General features: G+C 40.7%; 1 protein-coding gene across 3 annotated transcripts in view; it reads right to left on the reverse strand.

Moving 5' to 3' along the window:
• Positions 1–14361, reverse strand: part of CHRDL1 (chordin like 1) — a 38919-nt gene that overhangs the window by 12882 nt on the left and 11676 nt on the right. For 2 of the 3 annotated variants that reach the window (XM_042029108.1, XM_042029100.1), the window contains exons 5-6: positions 1343–1488; positions 500–593 (exon numbers count right to left, since the gene is read on the reverse strand). In XM_042029108.1, coding sequence (XP_041885042.1) covers positions 500–593; positions 1343–1488 — 240 coding nt within the window. The remainder of the gene's footprint in view (positions 1–499; positions 594–1342; positions 1489–14361) is intronic. The other variant, XM_042029115.1, reaches the window with a different exon arrangement.

The raw sequence follows: 14361 nt of genomic DNA on the forward strand, positions 1-14361 counted from the left end.
GCTGGGAAGGCCCCTAGAATCACGTGTTCTGTGTGTACAAGATCTAAAATGCAATTGCTAGTAAAATCCTGAAGTCATATGAGTACTGTCTGACTCATTTATACTGTAGTAATTGCCCTTGCCTCTCAATTGAAATTCTCGTGTCTTGCACAACTTGAGTAGGTCTGGTAACTTGTCAGAAAGAAGCCCATCTTTTATTACAAAGCTTCTCTACCCAGAGTAATGGCAGCTACTTCAATACATCATTTGAAGCCTCAATTTACCTCATTAGGGGGATGCAACTTCATCATCAGTGCATTCTCGCCTTATTTCAATTTAGGAAAACAAAGGTAACAATGTTACCTTGCTGGCACTCACAGGGTAATTTCCCGATGTGCATTGGATTGTAATTACATGGAAAACTTGCAGACAGTGTCCTGAGTGACAGTGCTGGTGCACAGACAAGGCTCTGAAAGGGGAAGGAGTAAGCCTGTCCTCCTGTGGCTGTGCTTGAACTTACCTCTGCAAACTGGACAGCAGGACTCCGGAACAGAAACTGGGAAAGAGCAAGTTAATTTGGGACAGGTCTTCAATCCACAGTACACATTTCCTTCCTGCCAGTAAAACACAAAGGGGAATTTAGAAGGAGTTGTCGACTGTCTGGTACTGTATATTCATTTTTTATGGAGATGCTTAAATCTGTGTTTACATAAATGCCACTCTATGCAAAAGCAGAATATTAGATTAGAACAGTCTGTTCAGTACTTGTATTAAATTCTTAGTTCATGAAGAATATGATGATGATGATTTTATGAGAGGAAGTACAGAGGTGCCAATAGTCGATACTGAAGAGCTGGTGGGATTGAGAGGGATGTTCTGGTTCAGACACTGTCTCTGAAGAGTCACTGCGTGACTGCTCAAATATACAGGATTTGAATTGTGACATCTCAGGAATGGCTCTGTGGCCCAATGCCAGTTCAGAGCTGTCCACTCCCGGCCTTGGGGCTCTTTACTTATCAGCTCAGTCTAAATGAAATCAGTCATTGGCTTAGAGCTATGTTTTCCAGTTAGGTTGAAGGGAAATATTCTATATATGCCAAGCAGCAACATTTTACCTGCTGCCTCTGCATTGTAAGCTCACTTACAGCAGATGCAGAGTATGCTTTGTGCACTGTGTTTAAGAGGTCATCTGGCATTTGTTTACCAGGTGCTGCACGCTGGCTCTGAGCACTCTCATGAGTTTCAGCATTAATTCTCAGTTCCCAGCCTTTGCTATGTATTGCTTATATTTCAGTGTCACATCTTCTAGAAAGAAGAACTGGAGCATAGACCGAGCAGGGTTCTGTCAAATCATGTTACTTACTGAGCAGCTGCACTGGGCACACTGGTTTGCTTGCCTGTTTTGGAAAAGGCCCTCAGCCACAAACATTTCGCCATGGTGGTAGGTGGTGCCATTGTATTCACAGGATTTCCCAGTGATTTTGCTGCTTACTGAGAAAAGGGAGTCTTCTGGAAACAATGGGAAAGGAACACTTCATGCAAATATTCTTGATAATTCACAATGTCATAAATAAAGGGGAAGAAAATCTCCCCTTCTCCCTCATTTCTCTGTATTATGTAATGACAAGTTTTGTCATGCTGCAAAGTACGAGTGATATACTGCTACCTTGCTGAACTTTGGTAATTCACACTTTGAGATGACTGTTCCAGTTAATCCTAGGATGCTGATGATCAACTGCAATGCCAGCACTAATGGCCCTGTCTCATGCTGCAGTATTTTCCCTTGTTCTGTAGCATTTGGTGTTAGGACTGAAGGGTGTAGTTATGCGCCTACTTGTTACATGTACGTGGCTCTTTCATGCTGTAATGTAAAAGGCATTCTGTGCATACACACAGAATCCCACTATCAATAGCTCTGTTCTAGCAGGGTTTCCCCCTTCTTAGTACTGGGTACTGATTTTTTTTTTTTTTAATGATTTCTAGTATTGCAGCCCAGAGAAAACTTAATTGCAGGTTAGCAAGTTGTGCCACAGGGCATGCATGATTCCATGCCATGCACAGGCACAAACCCTCTGGTAGAGGAGCAGCAATACTGATGATGGGACTGCCAGACTAAAGCTATGTACTAAGCAAGTGTTTGTTCCTAGTGGCCTTCACAATTCATTGCTGCTCTTGTTTGCAAAATGGGCAAAACTTGTCAAACGCAGATGCCAAAAGCTAGCCAAAAGTTGATTTTTCTCTGACATGCATTTTAATGTCAGAGGTGCAACTGAGTGGACTTTGTTTGCAGAACTTGGTGCATATGACAAAGTGCATGTGATGGCAGTGTCAATTCAACTCTGAAACCTCCTGCTTCAACTCAGTATCATATCGAGTTCTGCACCACAGGGGTTAAATGTTTTTCTGAGACATAAAGCTATCCATACCTTATGCTAAAATATCCTCTAGATTATTTAGCTGTTAGCAGTTGATAAACTCTGCAAAGGGATTACACTTTACCCATGAAATGCAAGTTACCTGATATTGCTTGGGCAGTGAACCTGGCACTGCATACTTACATTCACATGACTTTAGCATCTCAGCATGGGAAAAGGCATTTCAAACAAGGGCTCTGTGGAAGTAACAGTGGAGTGTTTGTTCTCTGGAACCCAAATCACTGCAAATTTCTAGGAATGCAGCTGAAATTTCAATCAGTGGGTTTGGGCTTTCATGTAAAAGAAACCTGACCTGAAAATTCAGGTTTTGCTACACTCCCTTTCATTACCTATCAGATAAAACCAGAGATTTTTTTTTGTGAAATCATGACACCACAGAATGTACATTTTTCAGCTGTGAGCTCAAGTGAAAGAGCAGTTTTCTGCTGGCATGCACTGGCATGAAACACTGTCATTTAGTTTTCCATAAAAGCATACATTAATTACATTGGTCCATCAAATATTAATATTTTAAATGGTAAATGTCAAATCTGTCTGTATACATGTACTACAGTATTTAAAAGTGTATGGGCTCAGCAAAGTCCATTCTGTAGGAGACTGGCAGAAGTCAGCTAGCTAGGGTTCCTTGCCTGACATTTCATTGCCTGACACACTTGGTGTTCACACTTCCACCTTTGAAGCACTGGATACATCATTAGTTCAGTGCAATCAAGAGAGTCTAATGATACCTTTCCAAAATCTTATAAAGAGTACAGAGCCCTGACAACACCTGTGTTTGGCATAGAAGTGCATTGCTTTCAGCACTTTCTGTATGGCTTGCTAGTAATGCACAGTCTGAAATGGAAAGATGTATGCTCTAATTAAGACATCCTTTGAAAGTCATCAGCAAAAGATTCAATTGACAAATTCAGCTACTATTTAGGCACAAATATTGGAAAACATGGATGAAGAGACTTCTTAGGACTGTGCTGCCTCCCAAAACTTAAATCTCCTTCTTGGGCTTTCTGAGAGACATCTCATGGAAAGCAGGAGGAAAGACCAACAAACCTTTCGTTATGTCCTTGCCCCTTGGGCAACTGGAAGAGCAGAAGAACTGGAAAGAAATGAAAATGGAAGGAGAAGTGAAAGGATAACATAGATGGTGCTTGACCGGATACAAGGCCCTGTTCACACAGCCTCTGCAGGACATTGCTGTGCCCATGTGGGATGCCTGTCCAAAAGTAGTGTGTGGCTTGTGGTCTGACATTTGCAAAGACCAATACCTGAATGACTCACCATGACTCTTCAGAGTGTTGGATGAAGAGAGTAAATTTTACTGCAGATTTACCTTGGTATATGCCACAATACTCAGATCTGTAGGAAATTACCAGATGCCCTTAAACTGTGGCTTCTAAATCAGGAAGGAGGATGGTGAAACTTTTATTGCTTGGAAAATGATGGCAGAGAGTTGCACTATGTAGTTGTTTTCATCTGTTTCTTTTAACTGATCACAGAGTTGGGCCTGTAACAGCTAAATCATAACATGCAGCCCAAAAACATGTACATCTGCCTGTCTGGAATATGGGATGAAATTCTATGGCTATTTTAAACCAGAGAATCACAGGATCATTAAGGTTGGAAAGGACCTTTAAGATCATCAAGTCCAACTGTCAACCTAGTACCACCACCATGTTCACCACTAAACCATGTCCTCAAGTGCCATAGCCACACATTTTTTGAACACTTCCAGGGATCAGGACGCCACCACTTCCCTGGGCAGTCTGCTCCAATGCTTCACAACTCTGTCTGTTGAAACATTTTAAACACATCTAACGTAAACCTGCCCTGGTGCAACTTGAGGCCATTTCTGCGCATCCTGCCACTTGTTACCTGGGAGATGAGACTGACACCCACCTCACTACAACCTGCTTTCAGGGAGCTGAAGTCTTATTTGATGAAATAATTTAAAGAAAAGTCAGTTTCAATTACAGAACCTAAGACCGTGGTTTAAGTCCTATGCTGCACAAACCTGTCCATATGATCATCTGTTAGCACATTAAGTGACTGGACATATTTCATTATTGCACAGTTAGGTCTAGAAGAGGTTTTCAGATCAAGACCACATTACTTGTTATTGCAAAAAAATATATAGTCATATATTGGAGATGGCATATTGGAGACCACAACTGATCCTCTCCAAACACAGTATTTGCCTGGAGCTGCAAGGAAGATTTGTTTATATTCTGTGTCCAAATATAATTTGTCTGGTGCAGTTTCTCTCTCTCTAACTTTGCTGGTGTGTGACTGACTTTCTTCAACTCGGACTTGGTTTCTTTCTAATGCTTTTTAAATTATGGCTAATTAGAGGAGTTCAGACTCCCCCATGATATCATATTCTCCTGTAGAATGTGAAATCAGAGTCATCGTGGTTTGTTTTAATAAGTGCCACGTTTGAGCTTTGAAAAATCTTGTCATTAATATTGATATCAGCATACATTATTCTGTGCCTCAGTGAAGACTTGTTAGAATCAGATTAATTAACTGCAAATGTACTGCATTGCTCAAAGCTCTATTTGTAAACCTTGCTTCCTAATCAGGATTGTTCTCTAAGCTTTATCTGGCATTTTAATGGTGCTGACTAACATCGCTTTAATTAGCTGCCTCTGTAAAGTACCAGGCAAACCATCTGTGTGAATCCTTTTAATTAACTGGGTTCAATCTGAGCTTTTTTTTTCTGGCATTCTTAGCATGTCAGTGGAAGCAACATACAACGTAAAGACATTATAGCATCAATTGAAAAGGAATTATCTCTGTTTCTGTGGTTGGCATTTATTCTCTAAGGGCTCAGACTTCCATATAGAAGTTGAGAGGCCATGCTTACATTTGCCTACAATTTTAGCGTGGTCAAGATAAGACCATGAGTCTGCAATATGGATAGCAGTGATTTATCACCAACATTAGCATGAGGTAATGGCAGGGGCCAAGATGTACAACCTGGGCTTCACATGACCTGATATCGATTTGAATTTATCCTGTAAGTAACTTCAGAGGTTAAACCTGGCTGAAAATATCCTTCAGATTTTAAAAACATACCACAGAATACAACTGTATCAAAAATTCATTAGCTTCCAAAGAATTATTTTATAAAAAGGAACTGGAGACTATGATGGCTATACCTGAATCCTTATATCCAAATATTTCTCTTTTCCAAACACGGGATTCTGTCCAGCTTCTTTTGTTTGCCTGGGCTGTTTTTCACTGATGTCTCATACACGCAAGGTAAGTTCCAGCCTCGATGAAGCCAATTCCAGCCAAGGATTCAGCCAATGTATGTGCTTGAATGCTTTTTAGAAATTGATGCTTGTACTGTGAGGAACTGCTGATCTATAAAAACAGGCTTTGTATCAACTAAGAACTGTAGTACACCTCAATGTGAAAGTTCACTATGAACTAGAAGTGCATACAGGTATAGTTCACAGATTCCATTAATTGTGGTTCATTTGACAGAGCATGTGAAGAAACAATATGGCAAAAAGTTTGCCATGAAGGGATGCTACCTCAGTGTGAACTGCAGCGCCAATGCTTTCCTGATAGTCTGACAAAAAAGTGTTAGATATGAATTTCATAAACCACAGACATTATATGGAAATTTTCTGGTTCAGTGGAATCTGCTCCAATTACATATTTTTTCATGGAAGCCTGTCTGGATTCCTGATGGTCTGCCCATGACTTGAGGTGTCCAAGGGCCAAGGTTTGAGGAAGAGTCAAAAATGTACATATACCCGGCCTTCCTGGCTTCTGGAGCTTTCCAGCCTTCTGGGAGAAACAGATGCTGTGTCACATGGATGACAGTTTTGGAAACATCATCTTTCAGCTTTTTATGTTTACAATTCTATTCCTTCCTGGATTGTTATAAAAACTTGGTCCTGAGATGTTTTACCCTTACTTGGATATGAAGTAGAAGAGCATCAGTTATTTGCAACTAATCCCTTGAATAGCTTAGGCAAATTCCATGGGCAGTTCCCTGTGTTTGAAACAGTGGTAACTTCTGCAAAAGTATTTATGTGCAGAGAGTGAAAAGCAGTAACCAGCTATGAGCAATCTAGCCTTTTGGGAAATGGGAGCTGATTTATTTGAGAAATGGCTTTAGGATCCAGTCTTAACTACAATCAATTAAGCATTGAACTTGGATCCTTCTGGATAAAGACAAGAGGTGTAGGTATAATTACTAACAGACAATTTAGGACGCTACCTAACATACTGCTAAAACCACGTCAGAATCAGTACAGTCATGCCATGATAATCAGTGAAGCATTTATGATGTGACATCTGAAAGACAAGAAAATCAGCTGCTTATGGGCAGTCCTTGCCAGTGGGGACAGCGAGACCTCTTGGCTTTCTGACAGCCATTGTGCTGAGTTGTATTGACCTGCAGTCAGTAGCAGGTTGAAGTGAGTGTACTCCTGAAATGGAGACTGCACACGTTGGCCAAGAAAGGTGCAGGCAAAGCTCATGCTAGTCATAACCCTCAGCAGGATCTGCTGGGACCCTGTACAGCCCCTCAGGAAGGGTCTGTGGGGTTTTATTGCATCTCTATGAGGTGCTTTCTCGTACAATATTCTGTCCATTTGTGTTAGTACTTAACACTCTCACTATTGCTTATTTTAGTATCAGAACATCTGGCAAAGAACATTTTTAAAAAATTCTACAGACTCTTGGCTTGCTGACTTAGAAACTATTTTTGAACTGCAACATTCAGAATCACCTAGTGTCATTTACTGAAAAAGATAGGCTTTTAGTGTCCAGCAGAAAGGCTGGGTGCCCAGCCTGGCTTGGGTTTTACGGTTTGTCTATTTTATTAACCACCCTTATAAAAACAATCAAGTGCTAAACAGTATGAAATTAATCAGAAGGTCTAATGCCTTAAGAAACTTACCATACTGGGAACTGTTTTGCAGATAGTCTGGTTTTTTTTAAAGCAGACAGATGATAGATTATGAATTTGAATCCAGAGAGGATTTTATTAAACATGTTTTCTGAATCAACACAGAGCATAAGCATGTACAGACCAAGAGCCTGAGGATTGTTTTGGAACTGTATTCACTAGAGAAGCAATTGGATTCTGCTCTAACTCCAGGACAACTGCTTGCACTGACATCTCTTCTGCACATTTCTTTGTATTCTCAGTGAGTTTTGCTACTTAATGTACACAATTGGAAGTGTCAGTTTAGTTGCAGTGCAGACTCTAAGCTCTCTAGGCTGTATCCTGGTGCAGGAAACTGTCTTTGGACACCAGCTGACTGGTGATGTCACATGCTGCTTTCTGTACATCTCAAGTTGTAACAGCATAATGCAAGGCTGCATTACTTTCCTTGTAACTTAAAATTTGCCTAAGAATTATGAGTTACCTATTCAGAAGGCACACATAAAGAGCCATTATGAAATAAAGCACAATTCTTGGAAATGTGCAGACCACAAGCATTTCTAATGCCAGAGGGGAACAGGACTAGAGTATCAAAGTACTTCTTCCTTCTTTGCTTATCGAAAATTCCATGAAACCTGAATCAACTTAGGCACACACATGGCCCAACAAAAGTGGGCAATACTTTGATGACCTGACATCTGCTTTTGCAGAACTCTTTGCTGAGGTAGAACTTGCACATACCCCTAGGTCTCTGTGTTAAAAAAATATAGTTAATTCTCCTCTTTCATGGAGTCCAGGTCTTTTCCTAGAAACAGACTATTCCGTAGGGTAATGTACATGTAGAAAATATAGGGATGATTTTTGCATACCAAGTGGTTTTCATAGCAATGTTAAAGGCTACAAAATAGGCTCCGTGCTCCACTGCAAAAGCTTCATTCCAGGAGGCCCCAAAATACTACTCCCTGAAGTAGTCTGGAATAACAGTAATGAGATAAGTTATTCATGTGCAGATTCTGAATGGGAAATGGATTCAAACTGAAAGAGAGTAGGTTTAGATTAGATATTAGGAAGAAATTAATTACTGTGAGGGTGGTAAAACCCTGGCACTGCTTGCCCAGAGAAGCTGTGGCTGCCCTATCCCTGTGACTGTTCAAGGCCAGGCTGGACAGATCTTTGTGCAACCTGGTCTAGTGGAAGGGATTGGAACTGGAAGACCTTTAAGCTTCCTTCTAGCCCAAACCATTCTATGATTGTATGAATTTACTTTTCTAGTTACTTTTGATTGCACAGACAGTTGAAACATGTTTGCATCCTCTGTCAGCCTGAAGGTCAAGAGGAAAACACAGAGTAAGTCTAAGTACTTCAAAATTCACTTTGTGAGGGGACCAGGGCTGAACTCCTCTCTCCATCTTTTAAAATGCTGTATGCCTCTTCTGGTTGCTGGAACAGCCACTTTGACAGCTAGATAAGCATGTAAAGATGTTAACAGTTGTTGAGCTGCTCTGAGTAACAATGTCTGAACTAGCCTTCTTTCACCTATGGAAACAGAGCTCTGAAAAAGTGATAATGAGTCCTTTGACTTCTCCAGCCTTGGTGATGTGTTCCAAAGGGTTCAGCCAAAGCTCTCCCCAGCCCTGGAGAAATCTAAGTGCTAGTAAAAGATTCCAAGTAAAAGATAAAGAAGCCTGCCTCCAGGCAAAAATCCTCTATGTTAGGCTCTTCCCTCTCCTACATACAAGACAATAGAATATGGCTGTTGTATATAAGGAACAGCTATTCAGTATGAGACATATTTGGAACGGAGGAATAAATATGTGTTGATAATCTGATCCTTAAAAATTCAAAACAGAGTGGTCTAAGACTTAAAAGAGGTGAGGGAAGCATCCTGCAGAGATTATGCATCTTTCTAGGAGAGTGACAGTGAGATTTTGATCATAGTTATGTTGAATAAATCTGGAAAAACTCTGTTGATTGAACTAACCCTGGTGCTATGTGTACAAACCAAACCATATTTTTAAAATATTCCTTAAAAAAAGATCTTCATGTTTATATGGAAAAAAGATCACATAAATTATACTCTTCTGTGTTTATGCAGTGCATTTCATGCAGAAATAGTAGTACTTTATATAACACAGAGCTCTTGCCTATTTTCCTGCAGTTCCAGTGAAACTAAGATACAGTAACAGCAGTTGGTTTGCTTTGTACTCAGAGATCCAATTAATGTTTGTCTGCTGACCCATTTGTACCAGAAAGGCCAGTGCAAAGAAGCAGATAGCTGGCTCATTCTGCTGCTGTGGTTCACATCCCCAAAAAGACCTTCAGTGCAGGAAACGTTCTGTGACCATATTTTGGCCACTTGGGTATGAGGTGCTATGCTGGGGTTACTTGGTGAGAGGGGCCAAATTCAGAGGTGCTAAAGAAAAGAGAGTAGACAGGGAATCTCTGTCTTACAGGCAGTGAGGGACATTGTGGAGCACAAGTTTCATGGTGACCTGGAATAAAATATGCTCTGTTTTTTCCAGAAATTTTCCCATCTACCAAACTTTCCTCAGTATCTGTAAAAGCCTCTTGCATACCTTTGCCTCAAAAAGGCAGGAAACCTGTCAGCACCATCAACTCAGTTCTATGTATTCTGGACTTGCTCCTAGTGCAGCTTCAGGGCTGGATATCTAAACTGAGCCCAGAGAGCCAGCAGCACATGGGGAACAAACTGCTATTGCAAACTGGCTGTTTCAAGGTCAAAACCACCAGCTGCTGAAAGGAGACATTTTTTTACAGTGGTAAAAAAGTTTTTACTACTGTCACATCAGGTAGGGTAAAACGCAAATATTCTAGAGCTACTTCATCACCAGGACTAGGTCTTGATTCATCATCTCATAAAAATACAGGAACCTCAGATAAGAAAACCTCTTACAAAGTTTCAGTGCAGGGTTATCTTCTAGGGGTCAACTAGGACTATTTTAAACAACTTTTGTGGCCGGAGGTCCTTGGGGATTTGTAGCACAGCATAAGAGACCAAATGGATTTCTTTCCTATTAAAAATTCTTTTTTAAAATTTCTTCCCTCTAATTTTGTTTCCACTCTACACAAACGTGTCACCTCAAGGTCTGATCTGAAATCCATTGAACTAAATAGATTTGGAACCTGGCCCAAACACCTACTCTGTGTGGCACAGCAAAGAGGCAGTTTCCCCTTTCATCTTCTGTCTCGTATTTCTACCATATTCCTTAGTATTTCTAGAGAGAGAAAGTCAGTAGTCAGTCATAGTCAGTAACTGCATCTGTTCTCATAGAAGACTGAGTCCAAAAACTATCAAAGTTAATAGAAATCTGTTGATTGACTACAGTAGAATGTGGATCAAGCTTCAGTCCGTGTGCATTTAGCCTTTTCCCTCAGTCATGCATCACAATCCAAATTATTACAAATCTGTGATTTAAAGAAACATAGATGATGTGTGAAGGTTCCTTTAAAAAACAACCAAAGCTGTGCAATGAAGTCGTCTTTAGAGTAGTGGTGGAGGCTGACAATAAATGTGGATGGAAAAATTGTGCACTATCCAAAAACTGCAAACACAAGCTCTAAACAAAATCCATATGTGCCTCTTGGAGGTGCAGGTGTCAACGATATTAAGCCACAAAATGCTTTACATCAAAATAACTTCAAGGACCAGGTTAAGCTCTAAAAACTCCAGGGTAATTCAGAGTTAATCACCACAGCTAGTCTTTAATATGGTCAGATGGCAGAAAGTGTATGAAATTCATTGCTTGAAGGAACTACTAGCACCTTATCTAGACACTCTGAACTTCCATACAGATTCAAGGCAAAGATGTAGTTTCAGTTTAAACATTCAAAAGGCTGTTGGTTGTGTTTTAGCTTTCTAGGGCTAAGTCAAGCTCTTCACATTATTTTAATATATTTTCTGCAGCTTAATTTCCTGTGTTTTCTTTTATAGTTGCATAAAAAATTGCCCATCAATTGCCCAGCAACTCTGAAGGACTCATAAAACACTTTCTAGGTTGCTCTACTTTAATTCCTGCTCTCAAGTTAAACGATTATATGAATCCACCAATCACTCCCCTGCCAAGGAAACAAATTAAATGAAGCTTTGGTGTATTCTGAGTCCTCTCTGAAGCCTCTTTGAAGGTCTTGGAAGTTATCTTGGAAAAATTCTGAGCAGCTTATCCTATCCTATCATGTCAGTCCAAAGAATGGAAGTTCTGTCACCCATGTGGGAAGGTATGTATTCTTTCAATGCATTTTGGATACTGATATACAGATAGACTTTTTTTGAATTTTTATGGTCAGAAAAGCAGAATGGAAACAAGTGATAACCTCAATCTGGTTGTGATAGCAAACATTCCTTGTGAAGGTAGTGACAAAGGCAAATCACAAACCAATACAAATTATCTAAGAACACATCAATAGGAAAGAATTAGACATCTCCTTGGAATGCCTATGCCATTATATTTCTAAACCAAATTTACTTCCAAATAAATACTTAATTTGAACTATCTGACAACTACCCGTTGTTAGGACTCTCACTTGCTGATGTGAGAAGGATAGATGGTAGCAAGAAGAGTTGCATAGAGAATGGAAGAGCTGGGCACAGTATGCCTTCCTCCATCCCAAAAATGTTTGTGAATGGAAGGGTAAGAAGACTAGAACTGAGAGCCTGGGAGCTCTGGTGTGTGAGCTGGGTAGGACCCAAAGCCTCTTCACCAAATGGTTTTATGTACATTCTGCAATGGAAAAATCACCAGAGCATTCCAACAGTCAGGGTTGAAGATTTTGGTTGTAATTCAGTGCGAGATGCGCTGCACTACACACACGTTCTGTATTTACTTATAAAATGTCTGTCAGGTCAACAGGTGCTGTACGTGCCCTGCACCTTGTAAGGCTGAATCTTTATCTACACTGCAGAGTGCAGGGTGTCACCTGGACTAGCTCAGTTACTGAGTGAAGGTAGCACTGAGCTCATGGCAGGCACATTTTTCCTGCTTCTTCAGCAAGTTTTGCAGTGCAGTGAGTTGCATGCTGTCCCAGGATCTAAAATAGCTAGTTCAAAGATTCAGGTATTACTGACTCATGCTGCAGTCTACCCTGCAGACAGAGCCTCCCTTATTTTTAGGTGATGTTCTCAGACCACTGTTGTGAGACGCCTCATCTGGTCCATCTTTAGACCAGCTATGTATATAGGTACCACCTGGCATTTCTGTATCTAAAGAAGAACAAAAGTACATCAGAAAAGTGGTTTGAATTTGATAAAGAAAAACCATAGTACCAAAGGAGCTTAAATTTAAACATGTTACTAATAATGAATGTTCTTGGAAGGCAGTGTGTTTAGTCGGGGCAGCAAGCTTAAAAAACACTGGAGCCAGATGGGCTGATTCATACATCAGCGTGCAGCCTTATCTGCTGAGAAATCAAACCAGCAAGTGGAATGTGGAAAACTGTTCTAAATCCTGCAATTGTCAATCTTTGCTTCTGATGTAAGCTTTTCTTAGGTTTACACGTTTGATCTTCAACTAGACTCTAAATGCTTTGATTCATAATTGTTGAATGTAGAAATGATACAATTTACAATAGATGTTCCAGCTTTAAAGGCACTGTCCATAGAAGTGCCATAAATGACAGCTAAATGCTCAAAGAACTTGTACATGAAGTTTATTTTCATGACAGGAGTCAGAAGCTCTGAGGTCCACTCTAGGTAAAGAGCTGATCCAGATCTGAAAATGACAGTGAATTCTCTCCCTGACTACAAATCACCTCCCCTCTGATGATGCCCGGAGCATACTGAGGTGGAAGGAGGGAGACCAAGCTCAGAAGCATGTGATGTCCTTTGGGTCTCACTGATGTGCAAAAAGAGTCCCAATTCATGTGACCCTAGTATTTTTGCTTACGTATGTGTGGTGATAAGAATACAATTCAGATGGTAAACTACTTTTCAGAGGTTCAAAAGGAAGGAATATCTAGATCTTTATAAGACACAAGGTCTGGAATTTGCCAATGCTAGAAAGAATAGGTTTAAAAAAAAAAGAAAAGTTAACAGTGAATCTATGGTAGAAGCTGGTGAACCACTGATGAAAGTAGAAGATGCTTCATAACATATGTCTAAAAACTACTTAAGATTCATGGTATCTGGTTCCAGGGAGACAGGATACAAACACTGCATCTCTTTGTGTCAGCAAGTCCAGTGTCGCTATGGATGTAGGAGACATTAATTCCAGGGGGAGAGCAGTGCCAACTTTTCTCAAAGGAATCCCTTCAACAGCTCCTCCACTTAGGTAGCTAAGAAGTTCAGCATCCAATGAAAGTTGCTGCCTCCTGGTATTACCTCTACTTCATTAAATAACAAGGCAGTGATTTGGGCAGTTACACCCTACAAGGCCTGTAGAGACACAAGAGAAGAGCCTCAGGTCACTCTGACTAGCACTACTCATTTCTATAATGCAGCTTGAGAAATGGAGGGGAAACATATGTGTCCTGGGTTGCAGTGTATTCTATTACCATCCCCATCAGCTGTTAAAATCAGGTGGGGCAGTGTTTCCTTGCCTCCTTCCCCCCAGACTATCTTGCTGTTAATTGCCCATCATTGTCCTGCCGCCTGACTCAGAGATAACTCCCTCCAGACTATCTTCTGTTAATGAGCCTAATCAACACTCTGCCTCATGACTCGTTACCCCATTGTGAGATGCTCCACCCAGAGGGAGGAACCAAGCATCCCATCGTGGATATAAGCTGAGGCTGAACACCAGAGACACCGGGCTTCCCACTGGATTTCCAGAGGACAGGAGCTACACAGCCACCACTGGACTTCCAGAGGAAGAGCAGACTGTTTCACTACAGGATCACTGCTTCAGAGGACTGCAGCCACCATTCTACCAGACTGCTACCACCACCCTGCCTAACAGGGTGTCAGGTTGTACCTTGACTCTGTCAGTTTGACAGTGTTTTCTTTTACCTTTTTTCCTCCTTTTCTTTAATTTCCATTAAATTGTTATTCTGACTTGGTGCCTCCCACTGGTTTGTTTTCAAACTAGCACA

Source organism: Corvus kubaryi, unplaced genomic scaffold (genome assembly GCF_017639235.1).
Source record: "Corvus kubaryi isolate FWS band 111438036 unplaced genomic scaffold, C.kubaryi_AGA036_p1.0 130, whole genome shotgun sequence".
Classification (NCBI taxonomy): Eukaryota; Metazoa; Chordata; class Aves; order Passeriformes; family Corvidae; genus Corvus; species Corvus kubaryi.